Below are 26,636 nucleotides of genomic sequence, written 5' to 3' on the forward strand. Positions count from 1 at the left end.
TCTATGCCGGGTGAGATATAAAATGTGCATAAAATTTCCACAAAAACTCACCTCAAAATGTTTTTTAGCCCGCTGATTTCAATTTTTTTTCATGTGGAAACTTTCTAGTTCCATATTTATTTATTTTTTGCATAAGCATCTTTGTCTAAGGTCTATATAAATGCAGATAGACAAACATCTGTATGATGCTGTAGAGGCAGAGGCTAGGAGAGTTTAAGAGCCATAGATAGAAACTTTATTGATCCCCTCAGGTTGTTCATGGGACTCTGCACACAGTCCTCATTGCAGGCAGTAAGTTGTCCTCTTTCCTTCTACAGTCCAGTGGACTCGTTTCAATCTGTGACAGGAGGTTTAATATTGAATTCTGTTTCTGATTCCACCAAGTAAGTCAAGGTTTTCACTGCACTGAACTACTGCTCAGACAGCTTTTCTTTTTTTAATGTTCCCAACCTCAACCAGACCCCCACTGCTCGTTTTGAATGCCATTTTTTATTTACAACACAAACTGAGAAAATGAATACCTGGAAAGACTTGGCGTTCCTTCAATAGCTTTCTCCTGCTTTGTGGGCATCCATTATTTACAGTTTCAGAGAGCTAGGCGGCTGCTTAGGAGGACTTATGGCATCTGATTGTTGGGACAAGGTTTAAAGAAAACCAAAGAGTTTTTAACACTTTGAGCTATTGCTTTCCAGTGATTCATGAACCAGAAACTTGAGCAACTTTACACTGACTGGACAGCATGCTGTAGCCCTCTGCTGACCAGAAGCCCCACATAACAGTTTTATGGCATGGGTAGGTGCACTAGTGGGAGCTCTCTACCTGCTGTTTACTGCGTCTCTTTTTCTTATTTTGGTGGCATCATGGTGGAGATTAGAAGTAAAAGTAAGGGAGTGTAGTTTTTTTGGAGGTGAAGCAAAGAACTAAAACCAGAGTAAACATCGGCATGGCCTACGCTCATTTGAGGAAATTGAAGAATGCTACAAAATCACAGAATGATGGTGACCTGGCTTTGTTGCTACTGGTCTTATAAATAATAATATTTTTGGTCCAACAGTGTTGATCTTTTTACTCCGTGGCTTATGTTAAAATAGTTGGCTTGTGTTAGCGGTAGCTCATTGATTCAATTTCACTTCAATTTTCAGTTCAACTTATTCATATTGCGTCAAATCCCGACAAGCATTGTCTCAAGGCCCTTCACAAAGTAAACATTTAAAATTTGTTCAGTTCGTTATGCCGATAAGTTAAAATTTCTTACCCTAACCCAGCAGATTGCATCGAGCCACTAACTTGTGTCAGAGACGTTGCAGCAATTCCCATTCTAAGCAAGCATGCAGTGACAGTGGAGAAGAAAACTCCCCTTTAACAGGAAGAAACCTCCAACAGAACTTGACTTTTTTATGAGCAGCCATCTGTAACAACTAACTGGGGGTTTGGTAGTGTTAGCTACTGCACAGTGTTCTGATTCTACTCTCAACCAGTTTGAGGGAGAATATTAAATGGCCTGTATTTGATATGGCACCTTCTAGAGTCCTGGACCCCCCACTCCCCACCCCCCCACCCCCCCAAGGCGCTTTACACCACAATCAGTCATTCACCCATTCACACACACATTTACACGCCGGTGGGGATGAGCTTTCCTGGGGCGCACTGACAGAGGCGAGTCTGCCGTACACAGGCGGTAAACCTGCAACCCTCCGATGATCTTGTTTAATTGTGTTACATTTAATTGAGCTACATGTTGAACATTGAAACACTGACTTTGAACCAGTCACGGCTCGTTGACGTTTTTTTGGGCTCACCTGTGCTGCTGCAGTGAATACTGAAGGTAGGCTGTGTCAGTAAGGGCGGCTGGCATCCTTCGGTCTCTTTAGCTGGACTTTCAACCGCTTCATCCCGATCTGAAAGCCGTTCATGGCCTGAATAGCTGCCTGTGCACTAGCAGGGTTGTCGAAGCTAACAAAACCTGCAAGTAAAAATAACAAATCCATCAAACCGGCTGGAAAAAAGTGAATTGAGCTTTAAAGTGAAACTTCTATACAAAAGTTCAGCATTCGGCCACGATCCCACTGGATCTTTCCGGAACTGCGCTGCTCTGGGTGGCTGCATGTTGGAGTAGCTCTGTTGACTATATGTAAGTTTTGCCTTTTCTTGCACATTTTGTCTTCTAGTTTCTCAATAAAAACTGTATTTTTTGGACACTTTACTTTTCTGTTTCTGGTGCTGTGAAGCTTGGAGGATTTTTACTGCTATTTTTTAGCTTTATTCACTTTTTGAGCATTTGTCATGACCATAACCATGGCAACAAGCTGGCTTGCAATCGGGAGCAGCAGATTAACATTGGAAAGGCTGAAATAATACCTCAGCTGAAGCCACAAATCCCAAATGAGCTAAAACGCAAGAAGCGTGGGTGCAGAGCGGGAGCAAAACGGAGACAGAGAAAGAGGAAATTCAAACCATCTCTTCCACTGATCATAATGGGCAATGTGAGACCACTGGCTAACAAGATGGACGGACTCCAAGCCCTGTCAATGACTCAGCCAGAGTTTCGGCAGTTTTGGAACCACTGGAGGAGATAATGCAATGAAGGATTCTCCAGAGAATCAAGAACGTTATGGACAACCCTGAGCATTCTCTTCACAAGACTGTCCGACAACGGAAGAGTGTCTTCAGTCAGAGGCTTCTTCAGTTTCGCTGCAACACTGACCGCTACTGGAGAACCTTCCTGCCAACAGCCACTGTAATATACAATAACTCTTTGATGACTTGATTATTATTATTATTCTGAGCTACTACAGCAATCAATTTCCCTCTGGGATTAATAAAGTATTTTTGAATTGAATTGAATTTAAAATAGAGGGAGATTATTAGTCTGTGATGCAATAGTTGCTATTTCTTTAAATATAGAAGACTTGGTGGGATATTTGTGAAACATATTGGGGGCAGTTACATCACTCTCTACATTATAATGCATATTTTTTATTCCTTTCTGGAAAAGATGTAATATTAAGTAGCTTTTTGGTCCTTGTCCTGAATTTTGCAGGATAAAAGAAATGGAAAACACCCAATTAAATAACAGGACAGTGAACCAATGATTTAGTAGTACAAATTGTATTACAGTGGAGGTCATACACGTTTGGATGATGAACTGAGCAACAAATGTATTAAATAAAAAGTTCAAACTTCAAGAAGAAATGAGTGCATGTGTATAATTAAATGTGACGTCACCTAAAAACAAACACAGCTCATTGTTAGATGAGTCTGAAAGCTGAGAGAATCTCACCAGAGCATCTCTCCAAAATAAGCTCATCAGCAAAGCCGAACATCCTGTTTTTATTGTGTGTAAGCTTTGAGATTTCAGTGAAACTGCGGTGGAGTGTGTGTCTGTTTGATATGCTCCCTCGTGTGTGTGCTGCCATTAGGTACAGTTAATGACCCATGAAAAACAACAGGAGCCCCTCCACGTCCAATGCCACCTGGGAGACAGTGCGCCTGGCCTTCCCGGGTCTCGTTTGGCCCATTAGGGCTCGGCAGTGGAAAGGAGGCCTGCGTGAAAGCTGGAAGAAAGTAAAGAGGCAGAAAAAAATAGGAGGTGACCCCCTAACCTGCCATCAGCTCAATACATTTAGGCTATGGGGGAGGATGTGGATGCAGAAATGGACCTTTCTGTCACAGACGCGTGCTTTCTTTCTGTTTTACACACCATAAATCTAAGTTTATCCCCTCTTTCTCGCTTCCAAATTAATTACACCCGTGCTTCCTTCTTCCTCAGGCCAAACATTATGTTGTAAATGCACAAAGTACAAGTCGATACTGCAAATGGCAATTCTTTCATAAATTTGTGTTACTGAACACAAACACACACACACACACACACACACACACACACACACACACACACACACACACACACACACACACACACACACACACACACACACACACACACACACACACACACTCCAATAAAAGTTGCATGGCTCCCTCGAGTGAAAACAATTGCTAACCCACAACTGTCCAGGTGCCTAGCTTCCCATCAGCCATCACTGCTGGATGTTTCTGCACCTGTGAGGTTAGTGTGTGCGTTTGCCTGTGGAGCTGTGTGGAGGTGTATGAATCAGCCTTAGCTGTACAGGTATCGACATAAATAAGGGTTACGGAGCGGTGATGAGGATGCTGATGCCGCACCTCAAGGTTTCCAGGTCAAACATCCGCCACGCAGAAACAAGGACACCAGGGCTGATTGACCGACTGAGGCTTTGGCAACAATGCACTCGGACAGCGTTTTTATTTTTATTTTTTTGCAATGTTCATGCTAAAACACAGCAGTCATCAAGATGCAAATTTCAGTCAGTTCATCGGGGGTAAGATCATTCTGCCCTTTATATCTGAAGGCTGTCAGATGTTGTCAGAGTCAAATAAACTGAACAAATTTTTTATGTAGTGAAAACTGCATGTAAAAAAAGATCCTTGCGTTATCATATTTGATCTCTGAATTGTGGAAAAAAACTTTGAAGCTCTTAAACACATTAAAGTATAAGGCTATTAGGTCATAAAAGATAACTGTAATGGTGCATCTCTGGGCTCTGTACTCAGATGTAAGGTGAAGAGAAACTCACCAAAGCATTTGCTCTGGTTGGTTGCCCGGTCCATGAAGACCTTAGAAGAGATGACTGTACCGAAGGGCAAAAACATCTGCATGAGTTCATTATCTCCAAACTCTTGTGGCAGGTGGTAGATGAACAGGTTACAGCCTTCTGGACCTGGACATGCACAGAGAAAAACACATACACACAAATCAGTCATTTACACTTTTACAAGCATACAATAAGATGAAGCAGCCAATGGCTGTGTTCTCTATTATCCTTCAAAACCAAATGGTGACCTAACGTCATCACTGCCAACCTGCAGATAGAGTTTTTACTCTCAGAACATCTGCTTCTCCAGTCGTCTACCTTCATTTAGAAAGTATTACTCTGTCAAACCTGATTGATCTTGGCATCACATTCACTTGTTTCATATGATGCTTTTAGTAATAACCTCGTACTTCCGACCTGACATAGTTTTTCTTCTCTCCCTTTTTTGGCATGTAGCAGGTGTGAGAAGAACCACTTTACTTTTTTTCAAAGAAGCTGCCCTAGTTTTCCTGCTCCCATCATTTCCATATTTTTCTAATTTTTGTCCACTTTGGCTGCAGTATCGGGTTTCATAGTTTTATCAAAAAGATATGTAGTTTATTTTAGAAAAAAAAAACAAACAAACAGGTATTTTAAACATAAAAGTGGTGTTTTATATCTGCTGTGTACCTTTATGGTCCGTATAATCTCCAGGTTACCTCAAATATTGTGTGAATGGCACTCAATGTTCCTGTTTTCTCGACCATTCCACTCTGTTTACCCATTCGGCAGAAATGAGATGTGCACGGCGTAAAAGCAATATTGGTCTCTCATGCTCGTCTCTGGTTTTTATATCCATTACAGCAGATATGGGATGTGTGAAGTGTTAAAGTAATAATGTTCTCTCACCCTCACCTTCTCTCTGCTGCTGCTGCTGGATGACCTGGGGTGGTTGGGGCAGTGTTTGGCCAATGGGAGTCAGCGTGGTGGCTGGGTAGATGGCTGCAGAATGGATAGAGAAATGAGGAGAGAGGAGTGTAAAAACAGGAATCCTGCAGAGAACGGTGTCAAGGATGCTTAAGGTCGATCATACAGGCGTGGCGTGAGGAATCAAAAGCTCTTTGATGTGTTCTAAGGCGCCGTCTTACACGATCTGAATACATACTACAATCATTCACGGTAAACACCCTGCAGTAATTACCTGGTGGATCTTGTCGTTCTCACTCACCTGTGTATTGCTGTACACCAGTGAAGGCTTGCTGGAGGGTGTCAGCGGCAGTGGGGCTCTGAGTGGAGTAGGGCGGCAGGCCGTTGGTGTACACAGTCTCCACTGCGGGGTGTCCATTGGGCTGATGGGGGATGCCGGTGAATCCGTTGACGATGGGCGTGACGATGCTGGGAACAGCGGAGGTGGTGATGTTGGCTGGCGGAGAACTGAGGCCTGCTGGGAAGAAGGTCCACTGTTACTACATCGGTAAAAGCACACACTCTGTGGCGAGGACTTTTGAGAGACGAGAAAACCTGGTTTTTAACAAGCCGCATGCAAACACACAGTAGACACTAGCCAAACACACACACACACACCTATTACACACACAAGATATACTGCATCCTCCCTCTAATGCAAGGACACGGGTGCAACGTGAGTCTGTCACATATCCGCCGTTTGTCGTGACACATCCTGCAGAATAGCTCGGAAGTCAACCTGTGAAAAATGAGCCTGTCTGTTGTGTTTGTGCGATACCCTGCTGGCTCCTATTGCTCAAGATGATGAAACCACTATGCAACTTCTGAGAGGGAAAAAAATGGGAGAAAAAAGAAAAAAAAAAAGGAAAGAAAAAGATCTGGTCTAGATAGAGGCAGATTACAGAGGGAGATCTGCTTGGAAGAGCAGGTGTAACGTGTATTCAAAGAAGCCTCTTAGTTTTATACTTATATAAAACAAGGTGAAAGAACAACAGTTGGCAGTTTGACAAATGGGTGGGTCATAACATATGTGGTACATTCCTGTCAGGGTACTGGAGAGCGGTTCATGAGTAGAATCAAAATGGAATCCATCCCCTTCTCTGTCGTTCCATGCATTTTAAAACAGGCCTCCGTCAGAAAGTGTTTCCAATTATGCCAGGAATGTCAAAGTGGCCATTCGGAGTAGAATCTCGTATTGTGATGGCCCCTCAAACCGATCTTCTCCCTGGCAAAGCCTCCAAGCTGGTTGAAGTACAGCTCCCCAGAGGACCACTTTTCAATCTGGGAAGCCTCCCCCCAGTTGAACAGGCAAACCAGGTTGTCACGGAAACCCTGGCGTGTTGTATCCTCAGCAGTCTGGTACCTCAGTAAGGACAATGAGTGGCAGTTCATAAACGCTGAACAACCACACCAAACGCAGACAAAATACACGGCGCTGTAAATAAGCTCCAAGTTCCATCTGCATGAAGACTGTGTGGGATTCTGTTCTTTTACTTTACGTATGGTCCCACTTTTCTGTTCTTTTTCCGTCATCTCGTTGTCTTCCCATTTCATCTATGTTTTCTTATCTCTCTGTCTCAGAGAATAAGCCAGCCATGTGGAAGCTGACAGGTCCTCAGACAACTATGATGACCAGGGGAATTGCCCCAGTCCAGTGAGAGCTGTTGTGTCTTCCGCACAGGTTTTATTTCTTTTCTTTTTTCCCCTTCTCTCTTCCTCTTTTTAAGAAGTCTCTGCGATTGCTTGTTTCTTCCAAAGCTGTGATGAATTAGACTGCAGCTTCAGCCCATTCTCCTACAAGGACCCAGGAGACCGCCGCTCCTACTTTGAGGGCTGGAGGCAGCTAGTCTGCTCGGGCCACACGCACTCTACTGTACCACCAGATAATGCATCCTCTCCATCATCAAGCAAATTCCTTTTCCAAAGCTTAGCTCTGTTGTGGGAGCTCACGTCTGTGCAGCCGTGGAAGTGATGGTAGGAGAAGCAGTAGTATGGTTTCACGGTGTGGGTTCCTCCCTCACACGCTGCTACAGCTACAGGGTCAGTAGTGAAGCAGCACAGTCCAGTTTGGAGGGTTTATAGGATCAGTAACTGGAGGTAATTAAGTGCTTTAAAATAACTGATGTAAGCACCGATTAGGCAGAATAGTAACCTTGTGATTGTGGCTGTAAAGCATTTTAAATTGTTTAAGCACTAATAAAATCCATTAAACACACAAACTATCATCATTCTAATTCATCAGTTTGCTAGTAAACAACCAAGGTCAAATTTCATCCCCTCTTTTTAATGTGAAATATTTTTATCAGTAGAAGTTTTATCGTTTTAGTTGACTGTGTTTTTTTTTTATTGTGAAGCCGTTTTCTAGTTAGGTTCTGCTACTTCTTGTTTTTTTTAAATGTCCTTCATAAATAACAGCTGACATTTTGAGTCTGCACTTTAATCAAAAAATATACATTTGGCCTTCTGCAACACAAAGAGTAGTAAGCACCTGTCCTATTCTTTAGTGCATTTGTGGTTTGGAATCTGTTGCTGATGTCACTTTACAATCTGAATCAGAAGGGTTTCATTGCCATAAGTGCGAGAAATCACAACATTAGGAAATAGCTGCAGTACAAGTTTAGATGACATTTTGTGGTGAAATTTGGTTAATGATATCACTCTCTCATTCCTGTTTTGTGAGTTTCATGGCTGTTGCCAGGTACGGATCAGCAACAGAATATTCTAGATGACAAGCAAAGATGAGTCATACACAGTAAGTTCATAAAAAGATAAATAGTTTGTCATAGCTGGTGCCAGCACTCTTGGGTGTTTTACGGTAGGGAGCACTTACTACACATATTACGGTACTATGCTGTAAAGAGGGAGTGTTTTTACCGTCTTGCTGGTAGCTTACTGTTATATTTCTGAATGACTCATTTAAGGAAGTAAAATACCATATTTCACTCATTATTCACTTCACTCACACATTTCACTGCAATATTAAGCTGTTAGTAATTGAAATAGTAGCTTGAGATATTTTTATAGGCAACTATTTTCTTCTAAGTCACCATTAGCATTGCTAGCTCAACATTAGCCTCTAGCCTTCTTTACCCAATATTAGAGTAAAACAAAAAGATGCCGTTGCTTCTTAGGGGTACAAAAAATAACTTTTGGGTTGACCTTGTTAATGGTTTTGGTCCTTTAAACAACTCTTTTTTTTCCAGCTGTAGTCGAATAACAAATGCTACATGTGCTGCAGCGCTAGCTCGTAGTAACCTCACACTCACTGATGGTAAACAGTAGCTACGTCCCTCCTTCCTTTATTTTGAAGGTAGAAAAACTGACAACCCCCGCAGGATGAAGCGCTGTTCAGTATAGCCTTCCTTTCTACATGATTTAGACATTTTGAGGTTTGGGGGATAATTTTACTGTAGAAATCTTACTTTGTTCTTACACACCGCAACTTTAAAAGAGCATTGCGTGCTGCAAGTGTGTTGTGAGCATGTATGTGCCACACATTAAATTAATGTAGTTTCTAAGGAATGCACCAAAAAAAAGGAACAACATACCAAAAACAACCAAGTCTTCTTCACGGTTTTATTTTTCTTACAGATGATAATTTAACACAAATAGTAATCATAAATGTTTCCATAAGTAACTCATTATATTACATGTGTTTCTCAGCAAATGTAATGCATCACAGTTCTATTAACTTTGTCGATAACATTTGTAAATGCATTACATGTAACTCTTTACCCTCCAGTCATGAGCATCATGTATTATCACACAATATCATTGATGAAAGCAAAACAATGAGCTTTGATGAGGGAATTTGCTTTTCTCTCCTTCTCCAAAATCTACCTTCACATTAAAAATTATCCAGAACATTCCAGCTCCATATGTAGACATGACTGAAAGATAACACACATGAATATTATTACAATAGATGAGTAATTTGTAATGTGAGATGTGGAATGGCTTTATGGTTTAAAGAAAGACCCTAACTCCTTGGGCATTAAACACAGACAAGCTCTTTATGGCCCAGTCATCATCTTTATCCTCCCTGTCACACTCTGGTCTAATTTCCAACATGAGCATAGCATGAAAACTTCTTTCCTCGGCTAAAACCAGGAATTACTTCCTACTGTCCTGAACTCCAGAATAAGACATTTTCATTTTATACCTCGGTGGACATATAGTTCTGCCATAGTGGAAAATTGTATTCATAGCTTGTTTACAATCCACACACACAAAAAAGAGCAGATATACATGCAGTTGTCAGCTTGTGCATCGAGTATCGGCCTGTAATAATGACACGTTGTTCCCCACTTGGGCACGGTTGAATACAAAACTGCGGGACAGCAGATTATATATTCCATACAGCTAGAGCTTAACTATCAATCCCTTCCCCGTTATTACTGCACAAAAGGAGTCTGCGCTGCCTAAACAGTATGCATATGTGTATATATCACATGCATTTATTTATGTTGCAATGGCAAAATTACATTAATGTTATTGCAGGTTCTTGTGAGAAGTGGGAACCGTTGATTTGCTCTCCGCAACGATTGCCTCACAAAACGAGTCTTCATATGTGACAGAAGTATTTATTATGCTAATTATGCATTCAAATCATTGAGGAACACCATGCCTGTACTGGGGAGTGCAGTCATTACCAGCACAAGGACTGTCTTTGCTGGAGCAAGTAATAAGCACTCAAAACAGATGCTTTCATCTAACTGATTTAAAATGTGATGCATTTACAGTCAAGGAGAAAATGTCTGTCTGGTGTGAATAATAAAGCTAGGTACTGGAAGAGCAGCTGTTTCAAAGACCGGCTTGCATAACAAGAAAAGCTGTATGACTTTGAACCATGACCTTCAGATAAGAAATGCATTCATTTTAGGCAAAATAATTGTGACTTATTCCAAAGTGTTATGTAAAAGTTAGTAAATTTTATAATTTTCTTCAAAACAAACAAAAAAAATAGATTAGTGATGTGCGATTCATCCTTAGTCTACACCGTTGGGATTTGCAGACTCCATCATACATGCCTCAATTAAAATTTCCAGTACTTATAGTTTACCTGAACTAGTTTTTAGAAAAAGGCTGTGGTGAGGAACATTTATTACACCAAGAGACTTTTTAGCCTTCTTAAAGTGTGTTTCTGGGTGAAAGTTATAAATAACCACTGTCTTACTTATTAGAAATAGAAGAAAAAACTTTTTTAATATAGATGAAAATCATGAGGCACAATACTAGCTTTCTTAAAGATGTGGTTTACTGAAAATTTTTTAAAAATGTTTTTTCGGATTATAATCAATCGCTCTGAGCTTTTCATGCAGGTTGAACATGAAAATAGTCTCCTACACCTATCTCCTCAGCTTCTGACAGAAAATAGACGGTGAGACTCTAGAATTTGAAAATCCTCACAGATCTACATCACATTGTTAATTAGCATTCATGGACTCACCCATCTTGGCTTACGACGTGGAAGGCTGTTGTTGGTTTAACGTCCAGGAGAAACAGCAAATGACTCGGTTAATTTATGCTAACCGTTAGCGTTAGCAACTTCACCTGAAAGCAGAAGCTCCTCCAGGCTTGTGTTATTTGCAGAGATGAAACATCCATGTTGCAACTCTGTGTGAGAGTCATGTTGCAGGTATCCAATTGTGCCCTCAGTTCTGCCAGCAAGAAATTCATTCCTTCTAGAGACCGTTGCAAATGTATTGATTAAATGAGTAATCAACTCCTTGAACACCTTTTGTGCGTTCATTCTGAGTGTTTCTTCTAACTGTAATACTTGGTTCTTTTTTATATAACACAGAAAAGGGTTGTTTTACCTTCTTTTAAATGTGCCGGAACAGAGAAGGACGTGATGTCGCTAGCAGCGGCAAGCTCTGAAGAAGCCTGCAGGAGTGGTTGAAATGTCAGCAAAAAGAAGGCAAAACAACCCTTTTCTGTGTTAAAAAATAATCAAGAAACACAGTCGGTTTGGAGAAATAGTGTTAATGTCCAACAGGTCAACTAACTTCTAATTCAAGTGCAGCTAACATATTATATGGCTAACTTTAAACAGCTCCGGTCTTCCAAATTTGATAACAGTTAATACAAAGTTAACATACTTCCATTGCCTGATTATTTTAGTAAAACTATTTTAAAACTTCCAGCTGGACCTAACCTCTGGATCCGCAGAAACTCATGTCAAAAAGACAAAACAATCCTTTTTTTTGCATGAACTAAGAATGACATATCAGGGTCAAATGAGTGCACAGCATCCTGTTTATCAAAACAAACAAGTGTGCTCTCAGCCCTTCTCAAGTTTCGTGCTGGTTACCAGTTAGGAATCAGCACTAGCAGATTCTTGAGGAGAAGCAAAGATGAGTCATACACAGTAAATTGATAAGGAGATCATTACATTTCACTGTAATGTTGAGTTGGTAACTGAAAAAAGGAGCGTGAAATGTTTTTAGATTTAACAGAATTTTTTTTTTCTAGTTCACCGTTAGCGTAGACAGCTCAACGTTAGCCTTCAGCCTCCTCTCCAGAGGTAGAGATGCCGTGGCTCCTTAAGGTTGGTTTATGCTTGACGCGTCCGCGAGGTCCGCACGGCTCCGCGCAGAAAAGTTGCGTCATTTTAACAACCACTCCCCTCCACCGCGCCTCCGCACGGCCCAGAATTTCCGCAACACGCACCTCGGAAAATTTCTAACCATGCGGACGGACGGACGAGGAAAAACATGGCGGACCGGCAATAACTAGTATGGCAGAGGTTCGTAAATACAGACATTTGTATGATTCAGCTCTCAGAGATCACCGTGACCAACATGTTGTTAATAATTCTTGGAGAGAAATAGCTCGCACTGTCGGAAAAGACGAGGACGCTGTTAAAAATGCTGAAATGCCATGTTGTAAACAGTAATTCCTACTTCTACTATGGTGTAGTGTTGGATGCATGCCGTTGTAAGGTTATGAAGTTCATGGTTTTCAACTCCATACAGCTGGCCCCTGGGCACAATAACACCGTGTAGAAAAACCAAGGTCGGGTTGTTCCTCAGACTGTTTACATTCCAGGAGAAGAGTCCGAAGGAGAAGAAGAAGCTTTACCTAATCAAAGTACTTTATTTGTGATTAAAATTATTAAGCAAAACAGATGTTGATCAACAATAATCAAGTGAATGATCTGTGAAATAAATATGTCATGAATTATGTTTAATGAAACCAGGACTACGGTGCAGACATACTGATCCTCATCTCCATAGAAATGCATGACACATTGTTCCAACCAATCAGAGCTTTCGGCTGCCGCAGGAGAATCTGGTGTTGACTTCAAGTGTCCAATCTACTTTACTGAAACTTATCAACAATTCAGAGATATAAAACAAGGCAACGCCATTTTAAGTCAGTTCCATCTTGACTTCAGTTCTGTTCACCATCATCCTAAAGACAAGCGCAGCCTGGCCGGATGCGTTTTCTTTAAACTAAGAACTGTGAAACGGGAGATTTTCGTCGTTTAACAACCAGACGACGTCCTTTCAAAATAAGAGCACCTGCTGACGCCGCTGAACGGTACCGGGGTCAACCCTCCAGACGGGCTTTGAAACGTTGTGACCGCTGCACCGACAGCTCCACCGTACATCCGAGGTTTCCAGACCTGGCAATTCCTGATCTACTTGGGAGACCCCACTGGGTACGTACACGGCAAAATAGCGGCTCATGTCATCACTTTATAAGCCTCGTGATACCTAGTCATAACAAAGACGACCAGATTCGATTACGTCATCCTAGAGAATCTGAACCAGACACACACACACACACACACGCACCAACACAACATCCGAATCCATTCTCATCCATCACAGAGTAGTCCTGGTAGATTGTTTAGAATTTATAATTCAGAAATTAAAGATTCTCAAACGATCCCATCTCTCTCTCTTTTCTTGTCTCAAAGTCAATACAGAGTGTTTAATTAAACTCCCTGATGATAAAAACAGCCTATTCTTCTGTTTATAAAAGTGAACTACTAACACTGTATTAAAATACAACTTTGGTTAGTTACATCACTTTGATTCCATTACACCGTAGAGCGCCATGCTGCCCCCTACAGTTTGGGAGAATATTGGCTCACCGCAGAGACGAGCCGCACAAACCATAAACACTGCGAGTTGTGAAGCGCGTTCCATCCGCGAGTCGCATCACCGCGCGGAAAGTGAATGCGTCAAGCATAAACCAAGCTTTAGGGTTACAAGAAATATTTTCTGGGCTGCTCACTTTACTGGCTTCATTGCTGCTGCTCTTAGTTGAATTAGAAATGTTGGCACAGACTTGGCGACTTTGTGGGCTCACATGTGATTAGTTGGAATTTGGAAGTATAGAGTCCTGATAGATTGTAAAAACTGGAAGGAAGAAAACTCAGCAACCAACCGGCCAGCTGAGAAGAACCCTTCCTTGAAACGTCAGACTGTTTTGTGATTGACTGTAAAATCATAGCGGTATCAGCTGACAGTTTAATGCTACCCAAACTGAAACTGCTGCTCCAGGATCAGTTGTTGAACATGAAACTTCAGCTGAAAGTCACACCATTAATTCTAACAGGTGTGCAGCATTCCTGCCGCTTCATTTGGCTCTGAAGTGATGCCTCTCTGCAGGACTGGGATTTCAAGTCTCAAGCCTTTAGTTAAAAATTTAGCTGTAAATAAACACTCAGCCTTTTTCGTCCTCAGCATCTGCTTGTTTTAGAAGTGATCCTTTGAAAAATAAAAATGCGGGTCTACACCACACGGCCGACAGGTAGTATTAAGAAAGATCACCATGTCAAACAGCTCATTAGTTTCCTGGTGTTTGTCACCATGGAAGTGTTCTGCATCAGTGGTGTAACCATGTTTGAATCCAGCAGGGATGTTGTGGCACATCCAGCATGACTGTAAGTGGGCCGTCCCTGGCTGTGTGTCACATTTTGTGTTAAATGCACTTGTGCGTGCACATCTTCACTGCGGAACAGCAGCATGCAACAGAACATTAGAGTGACTTTGATTACACTCTTCTCTCATCCAAACAAAGCATCCTCGACACCGCGTGTTCCTTACCACACACACCCAGCAGGATACGCATCTCTCTTCATTTCTCTCTGCATCTCCTCCCACTCCCTTCTTTATCCCTCTCCTCTTCTTCTCCTCTCCCTCATCCGATGTCCTCAGCTTTGCCTCTCTAACTCTCCCTTCTTTTGCCTAACTTTTAATTCTTCTGCATTGCTCAGGGAGCGGCACCTGGTGAACATTATTTTCAAAAAGCATCATCATGCATCATTGTAAGGATACATACTTTAATCAGCTGAGCCATCTGGCAAACGGCTTATGCACCATCAAGCCTAAATGCTTTGCATCTGTTGATCAAGTGGATGTGTCATTGTTCTTGGAGTAACACCCTTAACCTCTGAGACTCTTTGTAGTTCAGCCTGCTGTCAGACAAGTTTTTATTTATGTTTTGCTGTAGGTTAACCCTCTGGAGGCTGGCGTTGCAGATTTGCAACGTTAAAACCTATCTGTCTGGTTACTCCACAAACGTATTTCATGAGTGTAACGTCACGTAATGGCCTGGTTTTAAGACTCACAGGTCGGATACACAGCCTGGGTCACCTTGCCCTGGCTACTACTCCAATCTGCAATAGAGTCGTTCACAGGAGACTTAAAGTCTGCTACCACTCCTTTAATCTATGCAGCTGTCTGCTTATCTGACTGCTATTCCATCCAGCAAGAAGAGGACATTTCAAGATTTAAAAGAATCATTTAAACAAACTCTTTTTACTGTTAATCATCAAGGTTCATTATAACTGTGTTTAATTACTGAAATGAATTATTATTCTTTGTTAATAACTATTTATGATAATCAGTAATGTTTAACTATGACAAGAATCATGTGCAATTATACATAGAAACACAGGTCACACTAACTATGTTAAAGGTAACTGCAATCACAACTTTCCATAACACCAGAACCTTCTATCTTCAGGGAGGCGTGTTTCTGTGTATAAGTGCACATTTTACACGAGCATTTTTTAACTCAGGTGTACCCCTGAAGGACCTAGTCCACACGTAGCCGGGGTTAAAAAAAAAAAACGAATATCCACCCCTCCAAAAACTTGCATCCACACCACCTCGTTTTAAAACAAAACTCTGTCCACACGTACCCAGATAAATACGTTGTTAAGGACATGCCAGACCTGTAGGTGGCAGTACTTCCCCCGTTCTTAACCTCGTCCTTCGTCTGTGGTCTTCCGCAACGAGCAGTAATTCCACTTGCAAAAACAAACAAGCAAAAAGCGCTTGGACAATCGATAAAGCGAGCGCAGCTCTGAGGGCATCCATGCTGTCGGCTAGTGTAAACACAGGTCGCACACGTGATGTCAGCATTTTTTTGTCGCGGAAAGTGACGTTGCGGACCTTAAAACTCCGGTTTTGTCTGTCCACACGCAGACACCCAAAACTGAGAAAACGCAGATCTTCACTTTGGCCGGAGTTTTTAAAAAGATCCGTTTTCGTGTGAAAAAACTCCGTTTTCGTGTGGATGACAGGCCAAAACGTAGACAAATATCTACGTTTTGGCAGATCCCCGGCTACATGTGGACAGGGCCTAAGTTGTTCGTCCTTTTATCAAATCTTATTTTGAGTCTGAGAGCGTTAACCTGATCATTTTAATAAAAGAAAAATATTACACTTTTATCACAGGATCTGAAACGTTTTTGTGAAACTCTCAGAGCTTTGTGTCCATGCATTAAAGACAAGCTTTTGTTTAGCTATCAACTGGGAAAAGATTTTTTTTTTGGAAAAAGATCATTATTACCTCTTTCTTTCATACGTTTGAACACATATAAAAAAAAAGTAATTTCAAACTGATTTAATTGATGGGACAACTTAATGCATAAATCAGGCTTCTGTCAAAGCACTCTCAAATAAGATTTGGATGTCACGATGAATTATTCCGCTGAGTTGTGGCAGTCATCCTACAGTCTCTCAGTAGTGTCAGAATCTCTTGGCCTACTTATACAGACAACTTTGCCAGTAACGTTATGTATTCCTTCAATGAACTCTAAATATGTCATCGTCGCAAGTGTGAAAAAAGGAAAGACTAACTGTGTAAACCAGAAATCAGCAAGTTGAGCTGCCATTGCTGCAGCCGCTGCCAAGAAATGAATGTAGAAAAGAGGAATGAGAGATGTAATAATTGTCACAGCTATTGGAACTTTAACAGTCATTTCCCTGATGATTCTTAATTCATCAGCCTTAAAAAACTAAACAAAAAAACAAACAATACCAACAGGAACTTTTATAAATGACAGAATGGTAAATAGCCTGTATTTGATGTAGCGCCTTCTAGAGTCCTGGAACCCCCCAAGGTGCTTTACAACACAATCAGTCATTCACCCATTCACACACACATTCACACACTGGTGGGGATGAGCTACATTGTAGCCACAGCTGCCCTGGGGCGCACTGACTGAGGTGAGGCTGCCGAGCACTGGCGCCACCGGTCCCTCCGACCACCACCAGCAGGCAACGTGGGTTAAGTGTCTTGCCCAAGGACACAACGACAGCGACAGACTGAGCGGGACTTGAACCTGCAACCTTCCGATTACAGGGCAAGCATTTAACTCCTGTGCCACCGTCGCCCCAATTCACACGTTAAGTGCTGGTTCATCACATACGACTAAAATATCCTTTTTCATTAGAAGTTTAACTTTAACTTTATTAAAAAACGCTAAATCAAATGTGCTTCTTCTGGAGAAAGGCACTGATTTTACTTTCAACAGACCACAATGCAAGCTGCACAAACAATGTAAGCTGACTGGAGGACAAAGTCCTGCACACACACACACACACACACACACACACACACACACACACACACACACACACACACACACACACACACACACACACACACACACACACACACACACACACACACACACACACACACACACACACACACACACACACACAGTGCCTGAGCTCCATATAGTACAGTAGCACTATCTTCAATCAGTCCCATTGTGTGGTAGAATACAGGTACTCGTGCTGAGTACAAAGGTTTGAATTACACGACTGTCATTGCTTTACCTGTCAAAATAAGAGCTCCTCAGCAAGACTGAGTTCTGCTTTTAATCACTGTCTCAGATTGATTATGCCAGCCCAAAAGTGCACACTTTGCACCAAAAACATCAATGTGAATATTTGACAAATGGGTCTTCTCTCTAGATATATCGCTGCATGCTGAAGTTGTGCACGCTGGACGAGCGTGGGCCCAGTTTTATCCCACCTTACGTGCATGCTCTTGGTGAAGCGCTGGACTGAAGTGAATCCTGTAGGGTCTCTAACCACACCAGATTTATTTTTCTTTGTAACACATTTCCACTTAATTAGATGTAAAAAAAAAATGAATTGACAAAAGTTTTTACAAGATTGTGAACACTTTGCCGTCCTAAAACTCCATAACCACACTCACTTTACAATGTGCAGCAAGTTTGGAGACACTGGCATCTTTTGACACGTTTAAAGAATATTTGAAACCCTTGTTTTTGTTCTCATGAAGGCCGTCTCTCACATGAATGAGCTTAAAGTTACCAGAAGACATCACCTTAAAACTGGAACGCTGCTGAGATGACAAAGCATGAGAGCAGAAGCACAACAAAGACTTAGATGCTGTATAATTTATTTAGGCTCCTGCTTTTGTTGAGTGAAAAATCCAGAAGTTTCTTCCTTCTAAAGGAATTGAAACTCTGCTGAATAAGCAAATCGTGTGCATTGTGGGTAGGTGTTTCAAAGTCCTTCCCTTTTTGCTGTAATGTATCTGCACCGGGCCTGTTTATTATGGAAAACAAACGGGCTACATGCAGACCATGCGCCAGTGCTTCAAAGCACAAGGTCAAAATACTACGGGGAAATTAATGCCTTATCTGTAAACTTAGTAATTGATATTCCTTACTCTTCTGCTGCTACAGTAACCCCACATCTTTTCAGCATTCACAAACAACATAAACATGCAAATCTCATCTTCCTTTCTCTTTTCTCTCCAGAGGAATAATTTTGGATTACCAGTAAACAGAACGCCTTCTTTTGGCCTTGCTGAAACTTTCCCCCCCTCCTTTCAGTATTATCTCTCTCCCTCTCTCTCTCTCTCTCTCCCTCACACACACACGCACGCACGCACGCACACACACACACACACACATGCATGTGTGTGCACATAAAGACTTTACAAAAGCAGAAGCTACAGCACAAACACATAGAAGGAGAGGAAATGAAACTGAGTGCTCACCCAGGGTTTGATGAAACTCACCCGACATCGGGGTCATGGGGGTGGGCGGAAGGCTGTTGATGTTGAGCGCCCCCATCTGGTGGATCTGTGTGGCGGGAAAGGCCACGCTTGGCGTGAGATAACCTCCGTGGGTCGCTGCCATGATGGCTGCCTGCTGCTGCATGAGCTAAAGAAGATGGACATGGAGAGATAGGTGGAGGAGAGGGTGGTTGGAAGGGGTTTGCAAGAGAGAGCATGAGGGGGATGGCAAGATGGGGGACGGGGAGGTGAGGGGAGGACAGATGGTGATGAAAAATAGAGTAAGTTGCAGAAGAGTCAGGAAAAGACGGAGGAAGGGGAGAACGAATGAAACATAGTGAGGGCGATTGTGGAGGGAGGGATGGATGTTGAGGATGATGGATGGATAGTGCATGGAAGTACAGAGAAAGTAGAGCGGAATAAAAGAAAGAGAAGAAAAAAGAAGCCTGTCAACCTATGTTTAGTGAATCTGCCTTTCCTCCCAGCAGGAAGCCTGTCACCAGCTGCAGAAACAATTTAATAGCTGTCTGTTGGGCTCATACAAATCAAGGCATTGACATGTGCACATTATCTCTGTGCTCAGGGGACAGGCAAAGTTTGCAGAGTTACAATGCCTTTTCCTTATTATTGTCAAACTTCACAATACTTTGTTTGGCTGCATTGAAATGCCACAGTCGCCTCCCACTCCTATCAGCTTCCCCCCCTGCTCATTTTTCATTTTTTCTTATCCATTTGTGATGATTACTGCTTGCAGTTTGACATTCATCCCGAGCTTAAAATTTGCTTAGTTGTATAATTTACATGGACACTCGCTGAGGCCATTTTTAAAAAACTCTCTTCCAGAAAATATTGCTGCATATAAAGAGTGCTTGCTGTTAAAAAGCCGCAGACTTCAGTCATTAATGTGGTTTAAAATTACGTTTAGCTAGCAACCCAGATTTAAGTTAGTAATATGGCATGTGTAGTCAGTAAATGTCTTTTTTTCCTCTTGATGGACAATCCCACTAAGAGATGAGATCAGTAGATTTTCATTCATGATGAGTTCCTGTTTAGCCTGACGTGAGACGGAAGAGGCAAAACAATTTTTTTCCATCAAAAGCCCACGGAGTGTTTATTCATATGCATAGGACATGCTCACATGCACCGTTGCCTTGAACTGCACCCCCCCCCCCCCCCAAACACACACACACACACACACACACACACACACACACACACACACACACACACACACACACACACACACACACACACACACACACACACACACACCACATAGAGTGAACGAGACTATTCAAGCTTCCACATTCTGTTTCAATTCTCTTGGTGTAAAAACACACCCAGAACGCCTGATTCAGAAAAAAAAAATCCATCATCGTACAATGGCTTTTGCAGCTTGTGGACCAGTGGAGTTTATCCAGGGAATCAATAATCTTTTGCAGGCTGTGTAGCTGCCCATCAGGCATGCAAACCTGTGTGGTATAGGGATACAAACACGGCAGCACCAACCTTTCCCCCCCTGCATGGCTTGTTTGTGTCAGGGGAGCTGCAGGCCGATGGCCGTAGCCCACAGACTGACTCGCACAGGCAGGAATCAAACTGCTCTGCCACTTGCATCGAGGCTAACAACAAGAATGTGAAACATTGGTGGTCCAGGGATGCTGCTCTGCTTGTATTTGCATGTGGACCAGGCAACGGAAAAAGCCAATTATTTTCCCTGAGTGCCCCTGTCAGGTAACCTGAAAGGGGCTGTCCTGCTGCAGGATGCCCGGCGCAGGCGCCTCATCCATTAGCCACGATCCTCCCAGTCGCTATCTGTTGCTGCCTTTTTGTTATTTGCATAATTTTATCAACTTGACAAATGTGAATCATCCATTCTTTTTCCAAAAAGAGGAATCAGGCCTTAAGGTTGGAAGGGCTGAAGCAGACAGGAGTAGAACAAGAAGTGTAACAAAAGAAGTGGCAAAGAAACAAACTAGGAGGTCTGAAGGGTTCTGGGGCTTCTTGAGGTTACAGTGACTGCTACCCTGTCAGGATGAGAGCAGGGGGAGACCAAAGGATGGAGATTCAGAGATGGTACTCCAGAATAAACACGCTGTCATAACACACCATGTTTTTGTCCTTTCCCTGAGAATTTGAGCAGATTCTAAAACCTAAAATCTGGCTTATATTTCCAACTCCATCCCTAGGTAGGTTTTGTTGGATGAGTAATCCAGTACTTTGGATAAAATATTGGGTCAAATTTCTTGACCAGTTGGGATTATGAACAAGCATTTATGTACATTTAAAAAGGACACATACTGGTTGTTTAAATGAATCCACTGTGGTCTGTAATATAAACAAATGTCTTGTGAGTTTTATTATTATGTTTTTTGTAGTCAAAAATAAGAAAAAGCTCTGGCAATCCTGTTTCAGGAAATATAAGTTAGTTTCAGGAATCGCGGGCATGAAACAAGAGGATATGAAGTATTGCTCGTCGTGTTATGCAAATATCTTGTCTCTGATTGCCTGAAAGCTTTGTAACTCTTCTGCTGTCTCCAGTGGCTCTTTTTTCTTGGGTAAAAATGCAATGTTGATGTTTTATCTCCACAAACAACAAAGGCCTGAACCTGTTCCTCTGTGTTTTGGGATTGCTAATGCTAACAGTTAGCTTCCACTAGATAAAGCCGGGCGTACACTGTGCGACTTTTTCACTTTTTTGAGCCGATTTTCCAGTCGTGCGAGAATCCACGACATCGGGGCGAGTTTTGCGCCGAGCGTCGTGTAGTGTACAGGGGGTTACGAGAGGCGATTAAAACCACGTGACCAGCTGCCGATCAGCAGTTGTGAGGTCGCACGGACTTCTGGCGTGTTTAATATTTCGCTCGTCCCTCGTGAGGGTATCGCACTGTTGAAGCAGCGCTGCGAGTAGCTGCGACCCAAAAAGTATCAGAACCGCTCACGGCGCATGTGCGCGCAATCCTGCATCAACGCCGCTCGCTATTTCCTTAATAACACACGCTGTTCGTTTTTGTTTCTACACGTTTTTTTACTCACAAAGATTGCCAAGAAAGCGTGTTTGTCGTGTTCATGTCAAATTAAACTGATCACAAAACACAGATTTACTTTCTTTATTTCGTTTTCCTCATCCAACCCCCATAAATCCCTGTGTGTCCTCCTGCAGCTCTCCCGAAGGACAACAGGCAAAACAAGACAAAAAAGTCTGACGTGTTGAGTAAAAACTGTTATTTTTAGCATATTTTTAGGGCCGACGTGTTGCTACCAGACGTACAGTGTGAGCAGTCAGGTCGCATGCGAGAACTGGGTCGTGCAGTGTGAGTGCATGACTCGTGAGATCTGCCCTGCGAGGAAGTCGTACAGTTTGAGCTGAAGCTGAGTGCTACGAGTGAAAAAGTCGCACAGTGTACGCCCGGCTTAAGACAAGCTCTGTTTTCTCATGGACGCTAAATCAATAAAAACCTTAAACAGTTGTGAGCAAAGATGGGTGGGTCCATTAATGCAAACTTCCAAAGTGACGTAAATCTGTGACCCAGGAGTGTCCTTGTATATTTTCTTTAAGTGCAGGAAATCGAGGTTGGAGATTTTTTTTTTCACATTTTGCACACATGTGAAACTCATAGTGACCGGTCTTATTTTAGAAAGTACATATGTTAAAGGTTTCTTAGAGAACTGCCTCTTTAATTGAAAATTTAAAGTTTTTGACCTGAGAAGATTTTGCATTTAATATTATTTAATATTGTTTGTGTGAATGCATTTAAACATGTGTACTGTTAGGTTAACAAAATCTATTTAAACATTGTGAGCTTCTTCATAGAGATAAAACATATTTGAAGCCAATCACCACTGGTGTAATTGGAAATTCTAAGTTTTTCTTTTCAACCTAGGATTGGTTTGACATACTTTTAGAAGTTGGTTGTTTAAAAACATAAGGCAATAGGCAGCTTTATTTATATAGCTTATTTCATACACAGAGGCAATTCAATGTGCTTTCCATTGGCAAGAATAGCATGCACATTAAAATCTATGTGACAGCACAATTCAAATACAAATTAATTTCAGATTTAAGACAAAAAAAAAGACGTTAAAAACTGAGCAGTTACAGTGCAGAAAGTGTACAGTCACTAAAATGCTGATGAATCCACAAAGGTTTTCTATTTAGATTTAAAAGTTTCTGGAGTTGTGGCACATTTGAGGTCATGAGGAAGCTGATTCCATGTGTGCAGCATAGCAGCTAAAAGCAGCTTCACCCTGTTTGGTTCTGACCCGAGGTTCTACCAGCTGACTGCTTCCTAAGCATCTCAGAGCCCTGCTGGGCGTAAATACAGGAAAGACATCTGACATGAATGTTGGTTCCATGCCGTCGAGTGATTTGTAAACTAGTAGAAGTACTTTGAAACGGATTCTGTAGTTTACTGATAACCAGCGTAGATATTTAAGAACAGGAGTGATGTGTTCAGTTCTCTTGGTTCTTGTTCAGACTCTAGCAGCAGCATTCTGAATAAGCTGCAGTTGCTTCATGGCTTTTTGGGAAAACTAGTCAAAAGACCATTACAATAGTCCAGCCTGGAGATAAACACACTTTGCTGAGTCATTTTAGCCTGGCAAGCCATATAAATATGTGAATATTTAGTTTGGGCACGGTCCATTAAGTAAGTAAATGCATTTAATTTACATAGCACTTATCACAGACATAGAATCACGAAGCGCTTCACATAGATCAAAACAAAATAAAACATAATGATCTTAAAACAGAAATAGATTAACACCAGAAAAAATAAAATACAACAAATGAAAGATTATTACAAACTTGAGTTAAAAATAAGAAAACGAAAGATTTACGTAAAAGCAGCTTTAAATAAAAGGGTCTTTAGCTGTTTAAAAAAAACATTCACAGAAACTCAGTCGTCGGGAGGGATCTATGGTTGTCTTTCCAACTGTCCCCACATGCTATTGGATAATAACCAACGTGACATACTCACTGCCATACTCCATCAAAGAAGGTGCAATTACACCCTTTTTCTAAATAAACTTAAGTACCTCCATCTGCCCTTGACTCAAAGAATGGCCAAGTCTAAATAGCCCAAAGTTGAATCTGAGTTCATTTCAAAAGACCAGTCACCGGCTCGTCATTTTTGTATTTTCAGTAACATCACGCCTACTCAATGCTGTGATTGCCCAATACAGTGCTATGATTGTGCCGCTATGGAGAGGTGGCCATCTTGATTTGCAGTAACTTCCTACCCACCTGGCTGACAGAGAGCTGTGATGAACCCACCAAACCAATGGATGTTAGTCAACGTGGCAGTCCGCCATTACATCGTGGAAAAACATAAAACAATACATAGTTTTTCTAAATAAACGCGCTGGTATTGGTCAGCCACAATCCTGGCCGGGCTTGTGAAGGTTCCAATGGAGCATGTCTGACCCCAGTTTCACACTGGAAGCATCGTTGGCACGAAATGGCAGCAGAACAGTTTACTCACAAAGTTCAAGCGATCCTTTTCACACCGGGAGAGTTTTGTCCATGGCACGGCTTTCTCGCTGTGCTCTTTGCTGGACTCGCGAGATCACAAAATCTCTCGAGACTTGCGCCATTCTCCTGGCTTGACTCACGAGATCACAAGATCCCTCGAGACTTCACAGGTCATGGCTTGTTTATGCAATCCGCCATTAAACCAAAAAGAAGGCAATACTGTTGTTATTGCTGTTTGACATCATATGATGTTGTTTCTCTCCACTGCCAGGATTAAAGCCATGAAAAACACGCCACTGCACTTGTGAATTGATGCTTGGAGTAAATAAGCTGATGGGTCACATAAGCTACATATATATGAAATAGCATCACTACAGTACTTTTGTTTTGAAAATTACCAGGGATTTTACACTGAAACCGTGTGTGATTTCCTGTCTAGCCCTATGTTAACTGCGGAAATTGACACGTCCCAGAAGTGGATTGTGCTGTGGCGTGCCGCTTCTGGGATGCACCTGAAAATTGCCGCGTCGCGGCTACTTTGAAACACTCCACAGACTATAATGGATGCTATTTGAAGCAGCAACGTTCTGCTGCCTTCCTGATGCTTTCAGTGTGAAACCGGAGTAGAAATGCAAATGATGGTCTAGATTCTAGGCTAGGGTCACTTCCCTGTTGTACAAAAACACTCAGGGTTGCTTTGGACCAACGTTAAACCATCACTGGGTCATAATAGTCTTAATCAGGTTGTTTTGAACCCACCATGTTTTATTATGTAAGTCCTCTTTCATTCCATTGTTGGTCTTGTTACCTCATACAAACCACAGACAAGGATGGAGGAGAAAATATGAAAACAGGAGTAAACACTAACATTTCCAGAATCCCATCAATGTTCTCAATTCACTTCTTTGGTAATACCATCCATAATGCCATCTGTCAGATTGTCATGGATAAAAACTTGCATTCATTGATGCTTTCTTCCAAATTAAAATCCAGCAAATTGGAAACTCAAGCATGTAATTATGTTGGAACGCACTAGTTAATGCAATCTGACTTCAACAAAAAAAAATTAAATAAACTAAGGAGCAGAGAGCAGAGAGCTAGTGTTGATGGAGGAAAACAAAGTTGCTGTATTTTACTTTTCATATGCTTATTTCTTCTCTTTCAGAAATTCAAAGGCATTATATTCAAATGCCATTCCCCTTTCTTTATTTATGCACTACCCAGCAGATTGCATATGTCTGAGCTGGAGAATGAGCAAAACTGAGTCTTCATTCTCACAGACACGAGCTTTTCTTGCTGCCTTTTCTTCATTCTTGGAAGACGGGGAAACGAGTCAGAAAGAGACAAAAGACAAGTGCACGAGATGAAAGGGAGTGAAGAAAGTTGCCCGGGCTCCAGTAGCATTCATTTAGTGTCAGACATCTGCTTTTTTATTGGAACCTGATGGCATTACTCTCCCCTGGTGCTAGCAGGCAATCACCTCTTTATCACATGGCAATTATCTCTCTAGTGCTGCTCTGTGACTTGCTGACTCTTAGCACTGTCACATGTGACCCCTTACCGCCCAACCAGCCAATGACAGAGGGGAAAAGAGGGGGAGAAACGATAAGGGGGTGAGCCAGAAAGGGTAAAACAGGTTGAAAAAACAAGAATGAGAAAGAAAAATGGGTCAACTGAAAGACTGAATGCTCCGGGGTGACATGTGTGCATGGGTGTGTGTGTGGGCAGCTGACAGTACAAAATGATGCCATAAGTTGTTGCCATCCTTTTCCTCACGCGCCTTGTGACACACAGCTCAGTTTGAATGTGGATCTCCGACAGGGGGAGATGTTTCCTAACACGAGTCTACGGCCATCATCCTCCCTCTCTTCCACCCATTCACTGTCACTATTAGCACCAAGTTAAAGCGTTCTCTCTCCGCTTGTTTATCTATCACACACTCAGCCCTGATGCATCTGTGAGGGAGTCATGGTGCCTTTACAATCTGATAGTTCTTACTTTTTCGTCCCTTTTTTCAGTTACTTTAAATGAAGAGACCAAGCGGCACCAAAATGGCTGGCGCCCATTTTCAGGAAGATAAAGTGACTTGAACAGAATCTGATTGGGTACAAATAAGATGTTTTGAAGGGAGGACACAAAAAGGTAATAAAAGCTGGCTTTATTACTTGGATTCAGCGATTCATGCGAGAGCTATTACCGTTCAACACTGGAATGAAACACAGGATCCCGCTCTTTTTCTTTCCTCCGCTTGTGTTTTATGAAATCACCTTTTTTTG

The 26,636-nt window shown here is 41.9% G+C and overlaps 1 protein-coding gene across 18 annotated transcripts in view; it reads right to left on the reverse strand.

The window, feature by feature from the left end:
- The window catches only part of celf5a (cugbp, Elav-like family member 5a), a 317,079-nt gene that overhangs the window by 6,294 nt on the left and 284,149 nt on the right, over window positions 1-26,636 (reverse strand). For 4 of the 18 annotated variants that reach the window (XM_054730120.2, XM_054730117.2, XM_054730116.2 and 1 more), the window contains exons 7-11: window positions 18,870-19,035; window positions 5,842-6,057; window positions 5,523-5,615; window positions 4,617-4,760; window positions 1,800-1,963 (exon numbers count right to left, since the gene is read on the reverse strand). In XM_054730120.2, coding sequence (XP_054586095.1) covers window positions 1,836-1,963; window positions 4,617-4,760; window positions 5,523-5,615; window positions 5,842-6,057; window positions 18,870-19,035 — 747 coding nt within the window. In that variant the 3' untranslated portion in view covers window positions 1,800-1,835. The remainder of the gene's footprint in view (window positions 1-1,799; window positions 1,964-4,616; window positions 4,761-5,522; window positions 5,616-5,841; window positions 6,058-18,869; window positions 19,036-26,636) is intronic. The other 14 variants (XM_054730129.2, XM_054730126.2, XM_054730127.2 and 11 more) reach the window with 7 other exon arrangements.

This window comes from Nothobranchius furzeri, chromosome 8 (assembly GCF_043380555.1).
Source record: "Nothobranchius furzeri strain GRZ-AD chromosome 8, NfurGRZ-RIMD1, whole genome shotgun sequence".
NCBI classification, from domain to species: domain Eukaryota; kingdom Metazoa; phylum Chordata; class Actinopteri; order Cyprinodontiformes; family Nothobranchiidae; genus Nothobranchius; species Nothobranchius furzeri.